General features: G+C 46.4%; 1 protein-coding gene across 1 annotated transcript in view; it reads right to left on the reverse strand.

Annotated features, from left to right (window-relative positions):
• The window catches only part of CCDC148 (coiled-coil domain containing 148), a gene marked incomplete at its 3' end in the record, with an annotated part of 48,751 nt that overhangs the window by 15,936 nt on the left and 9,070 nt on the right, over window positions 1-23,745 (reverse strand). Inside the window, exons 4-10 of the mRNA XM_010131686.1 lie at window positions 23,144-23,226; window positions 22,817-22,980; window positions 22,466-22,561; window positions 22,191-22,372; window positions 14,783-14,921; window positions 12,495-12,701; window positions 190-330 (exon numbers count right to left, since the gene is read on the reverse strand). Of these exons, the coding sequence (XP_010129988.1) occupies window positions 190-330; window positions 12,495-12,701; window positions 14,783-14,921; window positions 22,191-22,372; window positions 22,466-22,561; window positions 22,817-22,980; window positions 23,144-23,226 (1,012 nt within the window). The remainder of the gene's footprint in view (window positions 1-189; window positions 331-12,494; window positions 12,702-14,782; window positions 14,922-22,190; window positions 22,373-22,465; window positions 22,562-22,816; window positions 22,981-23,143; window positions 23,227-23,745) is intronic.

The following is a 23,745-nucleotide window of genomic DNA, read 5'->3' on the forward strand; positions in this document are numbered from 1 at the left end:
TACCGTGACTGGTGAGTAGGAGCAGGCGGCTTTAAAGCTCAAGTGGACAGCAGCAAGCCTCAGCTAGTCACCTGCTGCTCTGTACTCGCGCCTCATACGTTACAAAACACAAGGTAGAGATCGGTTAAAGATATTACAGGCAACCGTACGCTTTAACACATGCAAAAAAGGTATAAAAGTTTCTGGTACTTTCTCTTTCTCCTGAGCTCTGCGGAGCATTTCTTGTTCTTTCTGCAGCCTTTCCTTCTCATCTTCCTTTTCCTTTCTTCTGGCAGCTACAGCAGCTTCTAGCTTAGCAGCCTCTTCCTGCTGCGCTTTCCACTGTAGAACCTGGAAGAAACGGTTGAAAAGACATTCTTGCAGCAGACTCGTGAGATACCGTGACCCTGCCAAACCGAGACTGGGAACGGAACCCCAGGAATCGCTTCCAAACAGAGAGTTACGATCTTATCAGCAGTACACAGTCCCTTGGTAAGCACCACCCTCCTGCACGTTAACAGCGCGATTGATTCGCGGCTGACTGGCATACTCTGCAATAAAACCACATATGGACACATCTCAGGCAAAATTGCCAAAACGATCTCAGAGACACCAGATCTTGAACTCCCCTTCAGTGCTTCGACTGTCAATACAGGAAAATTTCTTAACGAACCACTGAACAAGCGGAGACCAATGCTAAGAGACCAGAGTCCGCTCGCATCCTCTAACTCGAGCACTTCTGCTGCAGCACTTTGCCCTCAGCTGGGTCTCTGCGGACACCAACAGACTCCAGTGACACAGACTTCAGCTTCTGTCGGCTTTCAAACTGTGCAAAATCGGCCTAAGATCCCTGCCACCCGTCTGAGGGTTGAGAGCGGTGCCCGTAACGCCTTGGGTACCCAACACCCCGCTCTTCAGCGGGAAGAGACACCGGGTGCTTCCCGCACCGCTGGCGAGGCGCGGGCAGGAGCAGGGCAGCACCAGCTCACCGCACCTCTCGTTACAGGGCCTGCCACACTTCCTAACGCAATCTGTTGGGGACAGGATGGACCACGCACTCAACATGCCAGAAACCCATTCTTGACACGCTGCGTGGGTTAAACGAGAGCCCACAGCCTCAGTCACTGGGCATGGACATGGGCAGCGACCCATTTTTGGTGACTCTCAGCCCCTGCGGATGCCTGCTGGACCTGGGGGATGCCCACAGCAGTCGTGTGCTCCTCTCTTTCATGCTGGTTCTAACAGGGTTATCGATGTCTCCTCACTGCTGCCTTGCCAGTGTTTTGCACAATGGATTTGCCAAGTGCTAACAGAACTCTGCTCCTCAAAGGCACAAACAACTCAGCCATTTTCCACCTGCTTTTCTATGCTGGAGTACTTTGATACTACGACATTAAAATACATTTTTTCCACTTTCACTGCATTTCACTAGCTGTGTGCCAGACGCTATGCATTCCCCCGTCCTGTGCTTGTGAAAGGTTTTTGTGCAGACTCCCAGGGCTGCCTGTGGTCCCAGGTTCTCAGTGAGCTGCATCTCTGAGCGATGCTGTGTTTGCCGCGCTTCTTTGCTTAAATGACAATTATATTTTGTTCATTGTAAAGTGTCCCCGTAGACTAAACACTGCTGGGACTTTTCATGTAGTGCAAAGTGATATTATGAAAAAAGCCATTACATTTTGCAGTTGTAAAATAAAACTCTGTCTTTATTAAAAGACGAGATGATGGTTTGTTAAAGAGATGCTCTGCCTGTAATAAACGCCATGCGTACACAGACTAACAACAGGAACTTTTGTCTCCTGCAAACTGAGTTTACCTTTGAAAGTTCAATGCAGTTTGCTACTGTCCCCAGGCACAAGCATCAACCACTGTACTTCCATGTTTTAATAAAGGCTATGGAGTCTGGGGGTTCTTCAAGCAACTTTCATACACACTGTTGTTCTCTCAGCTGGAGCGTGTCCAGAGAAGGGCCACAAAGCTGGTGAAGGGTCTGGAGATCAAGTCTCACAAGGAGCGGCTGAGGGAGCTGGGGGTGCTCAGTCTGGAGGAGGCTCAGGGGAGACCTTCTTTCTCGCTCTCTACAACTACCTAAAGGGAGGTTGTGGGGAGGTGGGGGTTGGTCTCTTCTCCCACGTGACAAGTGACAGCACGAGAGGAAACAGCTTCAAGTTGCACCAGGGGAGGTTGAGGTTGGCTATTAGGAAGAATTTCTTTACAGAGGGTCATTAAACATTGGCACAGGCTTCCCAGGGAGGTGGTGGAGTCCCCATCCCTGGAGGGGTTTCACAGACGTGTGGAGGTGGCACCGAGGGACATGGTTTAGGGACCCTGGCAGTGCAGGGGGAACGGTTGGTCTTGCTGATCTTAAAGGTCTCTGCCAACTGGATGATTCTGTGATTCTGACAAACAAATGAGCATAACCAGCCATCAAATATATGAGGTGAGAAAACATGACCTGAGCAGTGAGGCTCCCCAGACCTAACGGAGGGGCCGATAATCCAGTCCCTACCTCCACTCCCTTCTACGATGTTGCCAGCACTGCCCCAAACCACCACGAAACACTCCTCTCTAGTCAGTGGTACAGCCTGCTTTCCATTTTCACCCCACTCGTTTTTGGCATGCACGAGCCACTGCCAACTGAGAACACGGGCAGTAAGAGTGACAGAGGGAGGGCGAGTTTCTCTGTGCTATACTTCTCCACAACACCCATTTATTCTTTTCTGCGGGCAGCCTGTGAGGCGAGTCTACACTACCCCTGGCCCTCCACACTTATCTAAGCCGTGCCTTCTCTTAAGGCAAAAGAGGAGCCACTTCCTCTGATTCTTAATTGCAATAAAAAAGGAAAAGTTGGTAAAAGCCGGAGAAGCACTGTTTGCAAAATATTTATAAATGTGATCCAGCAGGTTGGCATTATGCCATGTCTTCCTCACAGGAAAAGCTGAAGTCACACAGGATGAAATGTTCTTTACAGAGCTGAGCTGAATCAAAGTGGTTTATCGTGTAGGAAATACCAAACGTTGGGAATGAAACAGCTGATTCAAACGTCACTGTATTTCACTTTTTACACCCCATTCGAACATTACCCTGTCTCTCTCCGAAGCAGTTCTAGTCCCACCACCTCCACCCTTTCCCTGGCCAGACACCTCAAAAGGGAACCTTCCCATGGGAGGAACGGCCCCGAAGGGCAGCCTGGCCAGAACAGAAAGATTCCCAAGCTGGTTCCCTGTCCACATTGTCACAGGTTCAAAGATCAGGAGCTCGACTCTCTCACCTCATGATGACAAAGGACACAGTGGACCTGTGCAGAAACCCAGCCTGCATCCGAACCAACCCTGCAAACCCGCTGGACTAGGTGTCTGGACAAGCCGGGGCTCCGTGGGAGCCCAGTGCTACCAGGGAGCCCCTGGGCACTGCTGCCAGGCAAACACAACAGCCAGCAGAGGAACGGCGCAAGAGCTGAGGAGGCTGTGGCAGCATCCCCGGCCTGCTAATATTTTGCTGATTAAAAGCGACTACCTAGAGCTGGTTTCCCAGCATTCCTACAATTGAAGCTTTTCAGGAAAACCCACCATATTCATCAGGTTTTTCCCCCAGAGGTAACGTTGTGCAGATCTGAAGAACAAAAAAAATCCTGAACAATAACCCTGATTCACTAAGGCAGTAATCTGGGACCACAGAATGCGCAAGAAAAATAACGTGCTCTTGATTGCATTCTTTCATTCCGACGAGTGCAAAATCAGAAGGGTAGAGTTTACTGTGTCAACAGTAAATGTTCTGTTCAAACATTGCCAAAATCCTAGCAGTTAAACTAATACTGCAAATACACCCAAAACTGGATCCCCTCTCGCCTGTTTCACAAGGAATGCACGTTTTAGCAGTACAAGCTCTGCCAACAGAAAGTTCTGAAAGTTTTTAATTACAAGCGGCACTTCCAGTACATTTCATAGCTCATGTATTATTAGAGGAGCTGGTGCCAAGTGCATTATTAAGTCGCTGTGCTGAACAGAATGCGCGTGTACCTAGTTGCAGTTCATTTTTCAATATTGCATATTGCAACAATGCAAAGAGCACTACAAACTAATTAAGGTAATAAATTAGTTCTTTCGCTCTAACATCTGAACAGCAATAACATATTTACCATATAGATAATGCTCCAGTTACATCTCTATTAATGACAACACAGTTTTTGAGAGACTTTCCTCGGGAATTCCCACGAGGTTGGCACGTGGTGAACAGTGCCAGCTCAGGTTTTCTCTTCAAGCGAGGCTGACTGACGTTACAAACAGACCGACAGGTGACACAGGAGAGCTGGCACCCAGCTCCTTCCAGCAGCTCCACTGCAGCGCAGGGAAACAGCAACACAGGACGGTGTGGGGCGGCTCTGCACGGCAGAGGTCATGCAAGGAGAAAAAGGAGCCTTAGAAATGGAAGGGAAAACACCCTACGTACCGAAAGGACATAAAACGATCAGGAGGAACGGTGTCACACAGTGACTACAGAGCTGCTCCCAGCAGCATGCTCCCAGGCTGCACTGCGCCACACAGAGTAAGCTGCCAGGACTCAAATTCCAAGCAAGAATTCCCAACAGCCGCGTGATAAAGCCAGTACTGTTTGTCAGAACTAAAGGCATAACAGGAAAATCCTCTCTTTAGCACACCTACGTGACCCAATCCCAACACACTTACAGAATCTCCCAGAGCTTTGTTAGTCTCTGAAACACTTCTGCACACTTTTCCTTATTTTTATTATGGTTTGCATCTTTTTCTTCAGACTGGTGTCACGGGATTCTAAGAACGCCTGGGGAAAAAAAATCAGAGGGTCTCTTCAAGAAAAATAACTTGACAAGCAAAGATGCCATGTACGAAAGGAGCACCACGAAATTTGAGTAAGTTGAGGAGAAAGAGCCAGTGTTCTCACATGGCCCTAAAAGGGACAGCAGCTGCAGCAACTGGGGCTGCGCGGTCAGACGTGGTGAAGCGTGATTACAAGACGATGAGCAGTTCAAACACTGTTCCTAAACATAAAACAAGGAATCACAGAATGCCTCCACGTACATTTGTCACAGGTTGTGCTGCAAAGTAGCGGCCATGAAGAGTTATTTCACGTTTCAGTGGGGCACAGACTACCTGAGCTTACTGTGATGTTGCACATCATCTGTGCCAAAGGCTGGCGTAAGCAGCAACAGAATTCCTGTTGTGTGGCAAGACCCCGTGTTCAGCTCCTGAAGGTACCCTTGAAAACAGACAGCAAGTTCAGCAGCTTTTCCAGTGTCCAGACAGAGCCCAAGAGGTCACGCAGAACCGCAAAATAAGGTCTGGAAAGGATGAGCAACCAAATTGCATGGGAACCCACACCCAATCCCCTCCCGCAGGCTTACTCCAGCTAGAGTCCCCCGGGTCACCCGGGGCTTTCCCCAGCTACTTGCACCGCAATGAGAGGAAGCTCAAAAGAAAGAGGATGCTTGGAATAGGCAGAGTCCAAAAGCATAGCAAGAAATGTCCACAGTTCGAATAACCAGACTCATCTAATTCTCCTGCCAGGACTAGCTCCTCTCGCCTCTTCCACTCCTTCTTCCCAACTTCACCGTGCCATCATCATCTCCTCTGTCCAGCTTTTCAGCCCCATTTCTCACTGAATACGGAGTTAAGTGTTACCCTGTTTATGGTAAGTTCGCTTTCCAGATGGAAGCCACAAGGCACAGAGGGGTAAAAACACCTCTTAATTGCAAGTTTAGATTCAAACCACGTCAACCATGACATTTGTTTCTTCACGTTTTTAAGATAAGGACTGCAGCCTCGGAACAAGCTGGTGACCCAAGGGACTCTGTTTACAGAGAAAAGGCCATTTTAGAGCTATGCATTTCTACTGTGTCCGGAAAACCAGAGTGAAAGGGATGTAAAAGATGACTAAGCAATAAAAAAAAAAAGTTATGGGCTAAAGGAACTACAGGATTGCAACATCAGGTCTTTGTGAGGATGTTCTCCTCAGTTCAGTTCCTAATGGACACATCATCCGATCAATGAAGATGATTTAATAAATTTGGCAAAATTAGTTCCCCACACAAGAGAAGGTCATTGCTTTTTTATCTACTATAGACCTGGCCAAAGAGCACAGTCCAGCTGAGATCACTAGAAGATTAACATGGAAAACTCATCAAAAGGTGACTTTCATCACCAGCAGCGTCACCTCCTCACTTGCAATATAGCTTAGTCGTTAATACTTCAGAGAAAAGTACTGCGCTGCTGATCGATGTCTCCTGCCTGAGCAACCCCCTTCCACTCTAAGGTGGAGAAAAAGGAGAGATTTCTAAGAAGAGGGGGAAAGAAATACAGGGGAAAATAAAAAGACTTAGTCTCCCTTAGAAGAGCAGGATTCACCCAGGTAATTTCTGTTAAGGTTAACAGAAGCTAAGCACATAAATTCCACTTGGGTTAATGGGACAATAAATCCCTGAGACTCACAGTATTTTATAAATGGATCAGGACAACAGAACTCTGTGTGATAAAACAAAAACACTTTTTTCAAGTTGCTAATTATACCGATGTGTCTATTCAATGACTACACTAAAGAGTAGTACACCCCATTTAAAAAAAAAGCGTGGGTGAATGCAAGGAAGTTTGGAAACAGTTTCTCAGTACAAACCCTACTTCGACTACTCACACTTTTAAGACCTTCTGCCAGGGACCAGGAAGGAGGAAGTGAACGCACGGTGTGAAGCATTTGCATCTCCAGGTCAGAACGGCTCCAGCTGTCGCCAGCCAGACACGTCGCACAGCAACACAACCCCGCCAGGACGCGCTGGCTGGACACACTTGTTGAGGACACCTGGGGCACGCATGACAAGTGTGACATTTAGGAGACGCCACACCTGCTGGTACCGTCTGCCGACATGCAGCAGCTTCAACAGCTCTCAGACACACAGAGCTCGCAGCACAAGTACTGGGAGAGCAGGGACACGCCTGCACCGTGGGCATCTCCTGGGCTTCCAGAGTTCCAGTCAATGACTTGTGCACCGAGACTTTGGAAGTCATCGGGAAATTTTGCCCCAACAACGCCGACATCCCCAAGGAACTGGGATGCATACTAGACCTGCTACCAATGTAAATTGTATCAACCAAAAAAACCTGCATTAATCAAACCTACCACACATTGAAATATGAAATATTAACAGTTATTCTTGGAAATAAAATAAGAACAGGAAGTGCACGCATATATTCTTAAATGGAAAGATAATGAGACAGTGCTTCAGGGTGTGAATAACAGAGCTTGTAAGAGGGAAAAAATTAAAGTGTATATTAAGAACAGCTCCCTGGAGCCTAAAACGGGGCAGGGGGGAGTTTGTCAAAACACTGTGAACAAGGCACCAGATTTAAATTTAGAAAGTCCTTTTTTATGAGCATCGTACGTATTGTCTTCCTTTCCTCGTGCATCAGGGACCTTACACACTGACACGAGGGTTTGAAACACCCAGTGACTCCATGGCTGAGTTACAGTGGAAGGAAGTTCAGGTTTAACGGGGGGCTCCATATTAAATACCATGATCCAGCAGAGGTATTGAGCAGAACCATCGCCGTTTACACGGTTTGGTTCGTACGCCGGTGGAGCAGCCCAGAGAGCTGTGTGATGAGTACGCCTCCCGCCCCATGCTGATGAGATGTCCTACTGCCTGTGCTCCGTGACACAGTGCTTAACGCTCTGCTGGCCCTTAGCCTCACGATGCACACTGTGCGTTCAAAACCCACGCTAACACCCAATGCTAAACACGAAAACCCAGCGCCCCATGCGACAGGTGACAGGGCAGCAGGCACTCCAGAACGGCCGCTCAGCAGTGCCGCAGCGAGAACAATGTTCGCTGTCCTTGGGGACAGGACCTGGCTCTCCTGCCATGGGGAACAACTCACCTGTACTGCTTTCACAGAGCACACCGCGCCTCCTGAGACCACGCAGCTAACGCATGAAGTTACTTACGACGTCAACAGGTACGTCAACAACATCCACTGCTGTGCTATTAACAGATGGTGGTCTGAAGTCTCCCATAACTTTTGACTCTAACAACCTGTTCCTTCTTCTCTAGACTGAGGATTCTCCTCCCCCAAGAAAAGCATTTGAGCACAACCCTCAGCCACAACCCGAAGGGCAAAAGATCCACTGCTTTCAGTTGGGATCTCAGTCGCAGGGGCTCGGGTTGGTTCCCGTAAAGCCCGACATCCAGTACCAGACTGGATTTAGTTCCCTGGAGCTGAGAGCACGTCACAACGCCTTTGCTCAAGACAGTGCGTGAGCAGTCTTTTCATGGCTTGTCCTTGTACCTCCTCTCTCGTCTCGGCCAGCATTATTCAGAATATCCTTCTGTTCTTGACAACGGGAGCGTCAACATTCTATTAACATATTTGAATATTACGTAGGCTTAAACATCCACACATGCATAACCTTGAGTCAGCTGCGCTTCTATTCACAACCACTTAGCTAAATTTGCCGTCCTTTTATACACAGTACTATCTCTTCCAGTTCTTCTGCAGTTGTATGAAAAGCTCCTTTGATCATTTACCACTTTTGCAAAATTTTAATTCAAATTGCTTTGCTTGCCTGAGGTGCCACTTTCCTAGCTGCAGGAGGAAGATAATTCTCCTAAGAAAACAAGGTTAGCGTGAGCCGTCTGCTTGTCCAGCTATCCAGCCACAAGTAATTTGGGGGATCACTGGACAATTTCAACTAAATTTGACAGATAAGCCTATGTTCCAAACATACCCTACGCGCTTTAATAACCTAGCAGCCAGGTAAATGAGCGAGACGCGTCTCCGGCTGAGGCACTCCGAACTCCGCTGGACGCTTGAAGTTTTGGGGTGCAATGGATTGTCTAAACGGATCTCAGAGCTGACAAGTCAGTCCACGGCCTCTGCCCATGCAGGGCACCCCTGCAGCCCCCTGTTACCAAACCCCTGCAATTCACGCCCAGTGCAGAGCATGAGGCACGTGGCCGCGATAGCATCCTGAAAAAGGAAAAAGAAGGACAGGTAATGGAGTTACCCGGTTCCAAACTGCCCCTTGTCTGCTTCCCTGGAGCACGTGGCTCTGTGTGTGCTCCTGGCCCTTCCCAAATCTGTCTTCGCATCCACACAGCACAGAACATCCCACACACGAGTGACTCGTGACCACTCACTCAAAGGGTAACCCCCACATCTCCGTTCTGCTTGTTTTCCCACAGCAAGCAGATGCTAAGGATCAGTACCAGGAACATGTCCTCTGTAGGGAAGGGATGTCCCCTAGATCCTCACTGCCATTAGCCATTTCACACTTTATTTCACTTCAGTGACCACCACATGCCCCTCGTGATTTATTTCACCTGAGCTTCTCAAGGTGTTTCAAAATTCCTCCTCAGAGACTCTGATTTCTGGTAAGGACACATTGATCTTCAGTGAGATGGAACACGGCATAAGAATCTGGAAGTCCTTTCCCCAGGTAAAAACTGCTATAAACATTAATTTAAGTTCTCTGCTCCTTTACTTTTTAATTGTTAACAGCTCTTGTCAGTCACAAGGCCTAGAGTCTCACTGATGGCACAGTTGTTTCTAGTCTGTTTAAAACAGCTTTAAATATGTATTTTTTAGTCTGTTTGCTATGCCCTTGGTTTGCTGTTGACAGATGAAAAGAACTATATAAAAGTTGGGTGGTTATCTACAAAAGTTATCACGTGGTTACTGCAATAATAAAAAAAATGCATAATAAATGCAATACCCATATGAGTATTTTGTTTCTCTTTTGCATTGCTCAATCTGTACTACAATTAGGAACTAACTGATTTTCACACGCAGAGGAAGAAAAACCCTTTTGGAAACCCCCCAAACTCTCAGCACTGTGGATATTTACAGCAAGAGATCCCTCTTAAAGCAGACGAGTAAGACAGGCTCAGTGCAGACTGACTGGAGTTAAATGAAAGGTCTCATGCGTCTGGGGGAGTCTGGGCTTCTGCCACTCTGTCATTAGCAGCTGCTTCAATAACCCACTTGGATTTTAATGTATTTCTGCATATTCTGTCTGCAAAACGGGTCTAGCCATCCTTTGCATGTCTGGACCCGCTCACCTGTCTCACAGGGTGTGTGGTAGCCACAGCTGATGTAAGCTGGCAGATAGATGCTCAGGGTTTCTCTGAGACCTGCTGGCGTAACGACAGATCTGTATCTCGTCTTTGGGATACAAGCTCTTCATAAGCACACCCAGAGTTTACTATACACCTAAATCACAACAGCAGCCACGTTTTCCCTCGGGCAAAGCGATACCAGTAAGATTTCCTTATGTTAAATTTACTGAAATGAAAAAAATAAGTCAATTCATGGGGGAAAAAAGCGGGAGAGCAGCCCTAATCCTTGATTTCCAGCTCTACTGATTCCCTCTGAGGCAGGTTGACTTTCACCCCATCTTACAGACCCTCGTCAGGACAGGTTTTATCAGGTAAATTAACTCACTAGACCAAGAGATACTTTCTCCCGGATAGCGGCCAACAGCCACTTTCCACGGGACAACATCCTGTCACTGCACACTTCAGGAGCGCAGGAAGACGAGTCTGTAAAGTGAACTCTAACGGGGTGAAGTTTTCAAATGCATATACCCACGGCATCCAGACAAAAACCCTGGATACATTCAGAATAATTTCTTCAAAAACCAGCTCATTCATCGCCCAATTTCAACTTCCGTCCTCCAGCCCTTCCAGCTGTAGAGCTGATCAAAACAAGGTCACAGCGATATCCTCCTTTAACGAGGAAAAGAAAAACGTACCGTCTTCATTGCTTTTTTCCTGGGAAACAGGGAAATTGTTTTTGTTCAAGCGTTCAACATTTTAACAAAGCCACCTTTGAGAGCACCCCTTGAAAAGCACAGGCCTAATGGGTTTAGGTTTCAAACAGTTCTAGGGCACTGGGAACAGGAGGTCAGAACCCAAAAAATTTCCAGACAATGTTCAAGGCACAAGGCACAATGTTCAAGGAGCCTTAAGCTCCAGGGAGACACCAGAATTACTTCAGCACTTGCTTGTTACTTTTTGTGGGGAAGAAAAACCAAAAACCAAACAGAAAAAAAAACAAAAAACCCTGACTCATAAATTCTCAGTTCTGGAATAAGCATCCCTTCCGCCTCTGACTGAGCGGATGAGACACACGCGGCAATTCCAGAAAGGGAGGAACCCCAAAGCTCACCTCTGGAGAACGACTCCGTCCCCCGCTTGGCTCCAGGGAAGCCTGCCACAGGAGACGAGACAGGAGACTCCACATTTAGTCAAGCCCAGAGTTTCTAACCTAAAGCATTGATTCCAACCTTCCTACGACAGACAGCTCCAGGAACTAGAGACTGGAGGATTTTTGTATTATTACTGTAGTGAAAAACTACCATCAAAACTCTTAATCACAGTGCAGGTTTTACCACGTTTTTCTACTTGCAGTGTCCAGCATTCAGCTGAAAAGTAAGGGTTCGACAGAGAGAATGCTGGTAACGTGAGGGTGGCGTGTGCTTCCAGACGTTAACTTCTGTGCAAGCGGGAAATCACGAGGAGCAGTTTCAACAAATCTTAACATGCCTTTCCTGCCCAGAAATGCGACTCCGCTTACAAACGCCCTAGGCATCAACATCGTAACACTTTCCTCTGGTGTCCAGGCTCCTCCCACTTTATTCTACTCTCTTACCAAAACACCCACACAGATATTTTTATCTTTTTTGACCTCTTAACAGAGTAAATCACCTTTCAGAATAGAATGCTGTGAAACCTCCATCACAAGGGAAAACAAGCTCTGGGATCATTGTCTCAGGTCTTGGAAAGCATCCTTAAAAATAAACCGAAGGGAAGACAGATGCTCATTAATTCTCTGAATGCAGACTAGCATTAATCTAGGGAACTGGTGTTAGTGGTGATGAATGGAACGCTCTGCTTCCACTGGTGAAGATTCTAGTGTTAAAAGCAACCATGAGCTAAGCCTCAGCCAGTGGAGATGTCAATCCCACTTTGCTGAGGAAGAAACAGAAACACACAAGTATTTTGTGGTTTGCCAAAGTTACAAAGGAACCCACGGAATACGATGCCAGACCTTTGCTTCTGCGGCCTGCTTACCGACTCCCGTGTTGAAACTGCAGAACAGATCTTGTCTGCCAGTACTGGAATACAGCTCAAACTCTGTCATGGTGCTGAGAATCCACCACGGTAGGGGTGATGGCACAGACAGCACTGGGTAATCACATAAAGACAAACTCAGTTCAGGAGCTGTTTGAAACACTAACAAGGATCCTTACTGGTAACAAACAAAGCATCTTCCAACTCATTTGCAAGTCAAGATTCACAAACGTACTGATTTCTGCCAACAGATCATAGTTGGGTTTTTTCCCCCAATGGCCCGAAACAACTCAATCAGGACAGAAAGACAGGATTCTGACAACGAACTTCCGCTAGTTTTTCTTCACGTATTCACTGTAACTTCATCTTGAATTTACCAGTAAAAAAACAGATTTGGATGAGATGGATTTATAGCTGAGCCTACCTTTGCTTTCAGCTCAGCACAAATCTCCTGTTGCTTTTGTCTGCTATTCGCCAACACGACTTCTGCCTCATGAGCAGCAGACGCTTCAGCAAAGGTCGCCAGCGCCTTAAACAAAAAGGCTTTTCTAGCCCGAGCCCAGTTTAACATCAAGGCTCTGCGCTGATTCCTGATGAAATGGTAACGATCCCAAGCCTTCTCCTGAACAACCTAAGAAAGTAAAGCGTTTCAGAACGGTGTAAAAGCTATGCGTTAATAAAATAATCCTTGACATTTTTGCAAACCTTTAATATAATTGATTCAATTACTCTATCACCGACATTCCTATGGGATCCATGAGGTAGGGCCCAAAAGCATCCCGTCCTGTGGCAGGGACGCCGCTGGCTCCCAGTATTGGTAGGTGGTGAGACCACACCAGTCCTCCCCTGTTTGCCTGCACCACGCGGCACTGCGATAGCCTGACGTCCCACCGCTCTGGCCTGAACCAGGCTGCTGCAGTACAAACACCTTAAATGCAACGGTTCCATCCTGCCCTACAGTACGTAGAACGTAAGGAGCCCTTTTCAACACAAGAGACTGAGAATTTTTAGCAAGATGAGGCTCTTTGCAGCAAATATCGATCTATAAACAGAAGAGCAATTAAAGCAATCGTGCAAATGCTGTACAGATGAGAATCAGCCTCACTTTCTCTTTCCTAACAGAAAACCTGGAAATAGCTTTCTAGCTTGCCCAGCAGCTTACTGCCACTGCCAACGTCACCACCTAACAAAAGTGATGACTGTTTAATTACACCTTCTTTGGCTTCCTTCAGCGAGGTTCCGAGGACACTCAGTCTTCAAGACTTCGATGGTAGTAACAGGTAAGGCTGCACAGATCAAGGCAGTAGAGTCTTGGACCCCCAAAATACAAGTCACAGGGACAAGGAGATCTAAAGGTGTCTGGCTGCTCACAAGTGTCAAGGGAACTATTCCTGATGTTAATTCCTAAGCTTTTGGCAGGGGACAGGGGGATTCTGACTCGCCTGGTGCCTCACAGACACTCCTGGCAGCTCATAGCTGGGTGAAGTGCAGGTGGTACCAGAACATCTAGAGCTTCTCTCTGATCAAACGCACCCAGGCCACCACAGAGGGAGTTCACACTGCCATTGCCGCTGCACAACCCCAGCCGAGCCGTGCTAGCGAGCTCCTAAGGGCAAGACACTCGTAAGCAAGAAACAGGGTGGAGAGTTTGCACCTCTGAACACAGAGCTCTGAGGAGCTGCACCCAGTGCTCGTCCACTGACCCATTCTTCTTCGGATGGAAGAAGGTACAAAGGGCTCCAGGTTTAGTATTCTAATGCAACACAAACATTTTAAGAGTAGATTCTTAGCACTGTTTTAACATTTCTGAATCTGTCATGCTAACATACAGACTAGCAGATAGCAATTCAATGCAGGATTAATTTTATATTTAGAATATTTATATTTTAAATGACCCTTCCAAGAATTAGGGAGAGCCATTGATAATGGCTATGCTTAAAATACATCTGCATTGTTCAGAGCATGTACTTATTCAGCCCAATTCTCAGAGGCAAAAGTTCTGAAATCCACGAGAACTTGATTTGTGGTGAAGCTATGCTAATTGTCCGTAGCACTTCCCTGTCACTCCTTCACACTAGGCACTCCGCAAACACAAGCGAGGAGATAGTCTAAAAATACACAAGGAGGTAAAAAAAGGCTCCTAATTTACTTGTGACATCCTGAAGAGTTCTGGCCTTGAAACGGGTTGCTCTATTAGCTGCTACATGCTTATTCACTGTGGAGGGCAAAAGGAATCAGCAATCAATTTAAAAGGCATTATGCATATAAAAATAGCCTCTCCCTGAGAGCAGGAGATAACTTTCCACTCTTCCTGCTATATATGTGCCACAGACCAATTAAAATAACTATTCCTAGAGAGTGCGACAATGCTATACGTCCTCACGAAACCCAGAAATACCCGGAGAAGCAGAACAGCACGACAGACCGATACAGCGGTGCAGCAGAAGCACTGCCAACAAATTAATTCTGTGGACTTGTCTGAAAGGGTGCATGGAACTACAGTCTCCACAGCACTATTTTGAAGAAATGATAGGTTTTCAGGATCACGTGTTGTGGAGACAGGGACAACCCTCCTTCACTGTGCAGAATCAAAGCTCTAATTAAGAAATTTTACTATAAAAAACTTTGATAAACATTCCTTAACACAAACGTTCACTATGTGATTTATGTAAGAATTTACGTAATTGATGTAATATTGTAAACAACACTGACCAGATCATGCCTGGATCTGTGAGGAAGGTATCTCTGCAGCACATCGAGGTACAAAGTCCTCCTCCTCTGGAGATCACTTGGATACTGATTGATAACAGTCTGAAACACCCACTGGTCTTCTTCCTTCCATTCCTTGTTCCTATAGAAACGCAAAACAATCATTCCCAGTAAGACTTGACATTTGAGGAGGAGGAGTTTGGCCCCAGTTTACTCTTAAAACCCTTCAGTAGCTCACAGTCCTGAACCTGCAAACTGGGTGTTGGAGCAGAGCTCAGAAACTGAGATTTACTTTAATGAGACGAAGCCCATCTGCACTGCTTTTCTAACGCGACCGCTGGCAGTGCCACCATGCCACCGAACTGCTTCTCTCCTGGCCTGCCGCTTTATGGGGGAGCGATGCCGTGTTTGAGACACATACATCACACCGCACAGAAACCACGACGCAAGAAAGGAAGATCATCAGCTGCTACCACCGGGCACTGAATAAATGATGAAACCAGAATGAATGAAGTGATAATAGCTGCATAGCTAAATGAGGAACCAGGGTAAGACCAAACCTCTGACAGCCACAGACTCATCCGCAAGGCACGAGCAGCACCGTTTCAAGAGCAGGAGGTGCAGTAACCAGCACACATTCACATACTTCAGAAAACGACAGCAGTGAGAAGCAGCAGCAAACTCGGAGTCCCACAGGTTGGGATTTAGTAGATTAGCTTTTACCCCCAGCCTGACCTCCCAGCCTTGACGGGATTAACGTCGGCCTTTGATTGTCAGCATTAACATCGGAGCAGCCACACCGAGTGAGACCAAAAGGTCTCCATCCCAGTGACCTGTTTTCACAGGTGACTAAAAGCACAGGGAAAACTAAAAGGAGGCAAATCCCATGACCCTACACCCCCCAAACTCCTGCAGCCTCCCACTGCTGGCAGCTCTCGGACCTCCTGAGCCAGCAGCGCTGTCAAGGCATTTAACAGCCCTGCACCTAGTAACCTGTCAGAACAACTTCATCCTTACACAGGCAGCAACAGGAAGTATTTTTAAGAGCAGATTTTTTGTGAGATGCTCATATGCAATTAATATTAAACTGGATTTTATGATATGATCTGGTGTTATCTCTAAAAGAGAACAGTAAACACAAGCATTAAAAAAATCCTATGTAATCCTGTTTATCACAGCTTCTCTCTAGAAAACACTGCACAGCGAACCCTCCGTGCGTCATCACCATTGTTCAGCGTTCTGGGACAGTGCAGGAGGAAACAAGAAAACATCCCTAGAACTGGTAGTTCTAAGAAATGGAAAGCTTCACCTGCAGAGATCTCAAGAATGCAAAGACATGACATCCCGCCTCGACAAACCATTTTCAACACCACATCCCGTCAGGGAAGGGAGCCCAACCTCCCCACAACGCGCGTTCCACCGGTGCTCTCTGCTGTTACGTGCTTTGCCATGAAACCAGCACAGGTTTGGACAGAGTACCACTTATCTTCACCCCCTAACGGCGACTGTTTTACAGTTCTCTTCAGGCAGACTAACGGGCTTTATTTTTACCCCTATAGTCTTCAGGGGGATGTAACCTTCACCCATCCTTCTGGAGACAGTTTGTGATCAGAGGTTCTTTCCTCCCAGCTCCACTGCTTCATCCTCCGGCTTTCATGAAACAAGAAAGATTCTCCGCTCACTATAACATTTTCAGCACAGCAGCATTATTCCAGGATCACAATGGTGGCAACTTAATGGTAACCAAACACGAGGAAACATTCCCGTTACTGCTCCCCAGTAATGAACACCACGTTCCTTGCATTCTATGTGCTCTCGATTTTCTTTGAACAAATGTTAAAAGCGACTCTTGCCTTTTATGCAGGCAGCATCCTGGTGAAGACAGCCAGGTGAGGCGAGATCACATCCTACCCCTTTGATAAGCTCCAGTAACGTTATCAGGGCCATTAGTGCTGCAAACCTGTGGAAAAGGAGAGCTCTGCGGGGACAGCGTCTGGCTGCACACGGACACCCCAGTCACGGAAGGGGTTTTGTGGAGCAGTATGAAGCACTAGCTCTGAGACATGCTCCTGAGAAGGGGGCCCGCCAGCCGACTCGCAGCTCATGCCCCCAGAGGCAGGGAGCGGGTGGGTCCCACTCAGCCACCCCTTACCCTGCGGCCCAGCGACCTCCCCACTCCCCCGGGGCCTCAGGCGCTCGCTGGGGGGATGTTCTACAGCACAGCAGTGCAAGCTCACACAGAAAAGCTCCCACCCTTGTGCAGGCACAGGGTCAGGTCTAGGAGCACTGTAGCGTTAATCCTGACTTGGAGACTCATTCGTGGGCTAAAATTAACACAGCTGTGGAAGGAGCTTACATGAGATAGACACTGTCCATGCCTTCCACCTACTTTCCTTTCTCTTCTTATAAACTGTGTGAAATATCTGACAAACTACTTGTAGGACCCATCCATCTGCTATTAAACCCAGCCAAAATCACAAAAAGAAATGGAGGTGCCTCAAAACGGGAGAGAGGGAAGATCTAGCTCCTGTAAAAAGTTTATCTGCAGCTACTGAAAGCTGCCAAGCAAAAGCTGGAGACAACGTAAAAAGTGAAATTACCTGAGCAAAAGGGAAACAGCAACAAAAGTGGTTTTTTTTACAGGTGACGCTTAAATTACCCAAGACAAACAGTGACTATAGATGTCTGAGCTGAGCTGTTCTCGTGTGCTGAGTCTAAAGAAGAAACGGTGCCCCAGAAAGGGAAATGGGGCTGAGGAATCCTTCAGCGGGGGGACGGTGGCAGCAGCGTGTTGTAACCTTCAAGCTGCAGGTCTTGAACAGCAGAGACAGTTCTCCAAACCCAGGAGTCCCCCAGCTTTGACTCTGGGGGGTACTGGAAAGATGTCCCACTCCTGCAACATCTGCTGCTGCCACGAAAACCATCTTGTAACTCACCCTCAGAATTTCACGTTTTAAACTCTCCTCTTCTGCAGGAAATCAGTTCATTTACTCATTTTAGAATCTATGACATAATTTCATATTCTGAGGTATAGGCTTTCTGAAGAATAACTTTAATGAACAAATTAATTATTCTTCACTACAGTTTAAACCTTTCACCACAACTGCTCCTACTAATGCTGAACTGAGTACAGAAATACTTTTAAGACAACACCTGTTGTCTTTCCAGCCTTAATATTTTTTTTTTTGTTAGAAGAACCATTAAGCCCTGCTAGCCTTTACTCGGAGAGAGTACCAGCCATCCTAAGAGAGTGCTTGCCAGTTTCTGGGTTGGATTTTGAACTCAAAAGAAATCACTAATCCTCTTCTGTGAGTCCTGATACACCTCGGCATGGTGCCACTCAAACATGTTATTTTGGTGACAGTCATCAGACAGTTCTAAGGGCCAAGATTCTCCTTCCTAACAACCTACCTTAGATATTGCTGACCACACAGGTTTATGAACAAACCTTCTGTCTACAAGAAGAGTAAGGCAGAGTAAGAGACATCTCGGTCAGGAAACATTACGCCACGAACTCAGAGCAGGGAAAGCCGCTGACGCTGTGGGTGAGGGGCAGTTGGGTGATCCCTGCTGCTCCAGCAGACAAGGGCAGATACACCAGCAGCTGCACTGGGTTCTGCCTCCTGTCTCTCACATACCTCACCTACCTCTCACGGTTCCCTCCGAGTGGAATATTCCCCTAACTGGCAGCTAACAAGGAAGCCCGATGCTCCTCAGGAACAGGATGGAGAAATTCAGGTTTGTGAAGACACGCTGGGGAGCAATCAGCTACAGCCAGAGCTACAAGCAGTTCATTGTGAGCAGGGACAAACTGACTGCCAGTGCCTTGGGTTGGCAGCTGTGCCACAATGTGTCAGCTGTGCTGAGGTCTTGTCAGCTGTTCATAGACAAATAGCCAAAAAATAAAAAAAGAGCAGCATGATGCAGCCCAGTGTGCTCGTAGCTGTTGAATGCATGGAGAATTTCAAAATGCCTGCCGGCCGGATCACTAGCTATTCAGCACGTCACCTCACTTCAACTCCTGCACGATTCCAGAAAGGAAGATCTCAACTAACACAAGCCTGGGAAGTGCCAACAGGTTTTACATTACTATTGAAGCCAACATCAGGCGTCTGCGGTGCCAAGTTATTGACAGACTTTCACAAGGCTCAACACATGCCCTGAACTGTAAATGTGGCGCTTGCTTTTCAGGTATGTATCGTTCCACCAGAAAACAGTACAATCCTTATTTTGTGTCAGAACTGAAGCACAGCGATTGTCTTGTGTTCAACAACCGAAGCAGCTGCTTCCGTTGAAGCAGCTTTACCCAGCAGTAACCCCCGGCTTCACACGTCCCAGGGAACACGAACGCTCGGAGGGGAAGGCACCCTCTTCTCCACCCTTTGCAAGAGCAGTGCCCGCTCAGGGCGCTGCTCTCCCAGTGAGCCTGCAGACACACCCCTGCAACGATGCCACCAACCGAGGCGTGCGCCTCCCCGACCGTTCACCACGTCAGTGCCGATTGTTGTACCAGAAACCGCCTGGTAAGAGGCCTGAAAAGAGCAACTAAATCACTCGCCTTAGCCCTAATCTGCCACTCATTTGAAAGGACAAGGCAGAGGACACAGTGCTGAATGCGCAATAGCCCATCCATCCTTCAGCCACTTCAGTAATTCAGACATCACTGGAAATCGTGGCAAAAAAATACAATAGCGCTTCATCATCAATACTGAACACGGCCGTTCCAAGACCACAGTTTGTGGACTCAGGACTTGGGTATTTTCCAAACACAAATATCTGTGTTTTAGCAGCAGTAAAAAAGTTAATTTAGGATACAAAACATTATAATCCTATGCTACGCTTGGAAAAAAGAACACAAATTCTTTGGTCAGGTTCTACAAGCCGAGCGCTGTGCTGTGCACTCCAGCAAGACAACGAGCACACGCAGAGTACAGCAGACCAGAATAGTGTCTGTTCCGATTTCCCTTCTCTGGAAATTCTCCGCACGTTTTCCAAGTGCTCTGTCCAGCCAGCTGAAGAGTTAAACGACGAGACGTCCCACACCAGAAGACTGCTCTTACTTTCAGGTTGCTTTGCTGTGCGTTAAGCACATGACAAGAGAGGAGGAGCGACAGAGAAGTAATCCTCCGAGGGGGTGACTGAGTTACGTGATCCTACCACCACGTCCTTCCACTGGGCAACTTCTCAAACTACAATGTGAGAAAATAACATGTCGCAGGAGAATGTCCAGCGGCGTCGGGTCTGGAGCCATGACAGTAACTGCAAAGGCTTCGTTAAGGCTGCGTTCCCCAGCGGAGCGCAGCGGGTACACACCAAGGTCAAAAAGCTGTCACTCCATTTTTGACAGCATTATCCATGCTAGCTGGATCAAAGTCAGCTTGATGAATTATAAATACTCAAATCACAAGGCCGTATCTTTGCAGACTCAAAATATTTTCATGCAAATTAGCCAATATAAATGTAAGAAGTGACGAAAAGTGTCCTGTCTTTTATAAGACCCAGCTCTTGGAGGAAAGCAGTTCTACAAGAACAAAGCCTTGCCTTTTTTACCGAAAACACAGTTTTAACGTGGTTGTGGATAAAATCATAGAAACATAAATGAGCAAGACATTAAAGACGTGGTGACCAGCAGGCAATCAAACAAGGACCAAGATCTAGCTTTAAACAAAATGCCTAAGATACCGCTGGTGGTTCAGTCATGGTTTCACACATCGCCAGCTACCGACACTGGCACACACTGATCCACGTTGTGGAAACGATCCCCCACACCTCACCCCGAGCAAACACCGGCAGACTGCTGCCGCTGCCACCAGCATTTCTTCCAGCTACATCCGCTTCTTTTTCCCACCTAGGTATCAAAACTTCACTCCTTCACAGCACCACTGCCTATGTTTTCATCCCCACAACTGAATTTCTTTCTCTTTCAATGTGGTATTTTATCATTAACTTGATGTTACTTAATTTTCCGTGCAGAACTAGCTAGCTCAAGACCCACATTCAAAGCGGCATATGATCAGTGAAAACACCACAGTATGCTTTTTTAAACATTTTCATAGATTCTGTGTCTACATTGGCGTTTGCCTATTATTCAGTAACACACATGCTGTGTGGATCAAGGGATTTAAATTTAGGAACTTTCACCCAAATTGCATTGATCATTAACACAATTTTAATTAAAACCACAAGAAAGATTTTGTACATATTTAATGATGCAGCATTTTCTCACAGATGTTAAAACTTCTTCCCTAAGAGCAACTGTGGTAGTCATCAGAGATGGGAGGAAATGAACTGCTGTAAATTCGCCACTTGCTGCTTCATCAATGCTACGGATCGGAGCGAGATCAGAACCCGCTTTAACAAGAGTGATGTGAGAATAGCTAGGACAGGACAGTAACGATAGACAGGTTTCAGCTCACAAAGAGCCGCCTACAGAATAGCTCTCCAATTTATAGAGAGGATCAGGAGTTCATAACATCACTTTCTCTAGGATCCAACACCTTAAACCTGTTTCAGCACCCCGAACTAACTCAGCAGCAGCAGAGGAAGGCTGAAGTGCTGCATTGTGCATGTTTATAGAAAAAGAGGGAGATTTAGAGGCAATGTGTGATTGCTTTACCAAAGAAACCGAGGGACTTCCCTGCTCTCCCCGGTGTCTTATGCCCAGGCTTCAAACAGTTCCACTGACCTCCTTATTCTCAGGCTTCTCACAAGCTGGTGCCGTTCTAAGCCAGAGGAATAGCAGTAGATGGCAAAAAGGTCAAGGCTGATCCAGTGTCCACAACTAGTATCTCCTGGACTCGAGTTAGCCCCAGCAGAAAAGCTAACCTTTATTCCATAATACAGAGGTATGTTACATTTCTTGATCATACCTATGTTCTTCCTATAAACTGTTTCATTTACAGAAAAGCCTCTTCTCCTTCCTACTCCTCCTGTAGTTATTCTGGTTCAGAGGTACATACATTTTTTTACATTCCTTTGCGATGAGAATTACTGAATGATCCAGAAATTGTAAGAAGATTGGACACATTTATCTGCTTTATAGACAACTACATTCTAGATCTCTCTCAGCAAGACTGTACTTTTCTGGCATAAACTTGGTAGCGTAATCACTCTACTGAAAGAATCATTTCTATTCACACAAAAGCGTGTGAAGAGGACATCTGCGGCACACCAGATTATTGTTTCTTAATCCACAAAACATTTCGCTTATTTTTCAGACGAGAGCTTTGGAAAGCACTGCCTGAGGTCTCAGCTGTGCAAACAGTGGCCGACTACTAAACCCTAGAGAGCTGGGCAGCGTGGCTGCCGTCCCTGGCTCTGCACAGAACAGAGCGGCAGGATCCATCGATTATTAAATATATCACAGTTATTTGATACCCGACAGAAGGAATCCCGAAACAGGTGTCATTACCTATTTAAAACTTCTAGCTGTTGATCAGTCTCTTGGAGCTTAGAGCAGTACACCCCGGCAAGCCTTTGGTACTCAGTGATAACTAAGGTCTTCAGATCAGGGTAGGGGCACTCCAAAGACAGCAGTGCCGACGGAACGTCGAGGAAAAGTCCATTTTTCTCTTCAAAAGAATGCACTAATGCCTGTGGTGAAAAAAAATGCTACTCAGCAGACTACTCTGCGTTCTATTCCTTCTCTTAAAAAACCGCTAATTAAATTTACAGGGAAAAGCTTACTTTTGTTTTACAGTCTTCAATCTCTCGTTCCAAAGCCAGACTTTCAAGGTTAAGGAATTCCAAAGTTGTCTTCTGTTGCTTCTTCACAAATTCTATCTATTTCATGAAATATGTCACTGTTACTTCTCTACCTTCCAATAGCATGAAAGCTTTTGTTTAGAAATGAAGAGCCTGGTTTTCAGCTCTCCTCTGTGACACTTCTGCAGATCTCAGAGAAGCAGATTTACACTACGGCAAGTACAGAGGTTACGGGACGCTCTGAAGGTGAGTTATACTCTCAGAGCGTGACATAAAGGAAAATGTTAAAAATATGGTTGTAACGATTTGTAAAAGGGAAGTCAAAAAACCAACCTGCTGCAGCATCTCATCTGGATTGATCTTAGATTTCAGAGAAGATCCTTCTGAGAGGTAACACTGCATCTCAGAGAGCCTGAATTCCAAATTCTCTTTCAGCTCCCAGAGAGGGACCACAGTATTTCTGTGGTATGTATCCCGCTCCTTTGATAATTTATGCTCTGCATGCAAATGAAACAAAGTTTTCTCAAACACACGAAGTATTACACGGGACCATGCTTTCTAAATCTAAACCTGTCAAGACAGGGATTTAAAGCTCAAACAAATAATCAAGATAATTCCTGACTATAATAAATAATCAATAAATGAATAGGAAATTCTTACCAAAGTTCCTCATATCCAAAAAAAAGTCATGCTTATGGCTTTCTTCATCAAGAAAAGTCTTTATGTCTGCTTCTGCTTTTTGCCTGGAAGGTTTGAACATGAGTTTTACAGAAGCTTTAATTTCTTATTCATTAAGTTTTCAAGAATGATAACCCTCAAATACTCTAATAAGTAAAAAGGGGAGTTCTTTGCCTGGGAAGGTGGAAGTGCAGGACTTGGACATGAAGGTGGTATGGAAGCCACCCTCCTCTGAGCAGCAGCCTCTCCCTTTGATCGGCTGTACATACAATACACTCGCTAAGTACAACATTAATGTTCCCTGGTGTATGAACCCGATGTGCACGTCTGGAGACAGACTCTGAAGGAATTCTAAAGTATCTGAAAACTCCTGATACTCCTACAAGTAGCTCCTCTTCAGATGTCGATAGGTGACTGAAGAGATCATCAAGGAGAGGTACCTGCAGAACATCACCCCCAGCCTTTACAAGTTCTCTTCATCTCTACAGACCCATTCAGTGGAGAGAACAACCTCTCATGCCCTGCACAAAAAATTACCTTCAGTTCAGGTATTTTACACTTTTTCTCTTAGTGTCCCTTGAATC

This window comes from Buceros rhinoceros, unplaced genomic scaffold (assembly GCF_000710305.1).
Source record: "Buceros rhinoceros silvestris isolate BGI_N320 unplaced genomic scaffold, ASM71030v1 scaffold28572, whole genome shotgun sequence".
In the NCBI taxonomy this organism is placed as follows: Eukaryota; Metazoa; Chordata; class Aves; order Bucerotiformes; family Bucerotidae; genus Buceros; species Buceros rhinoceros.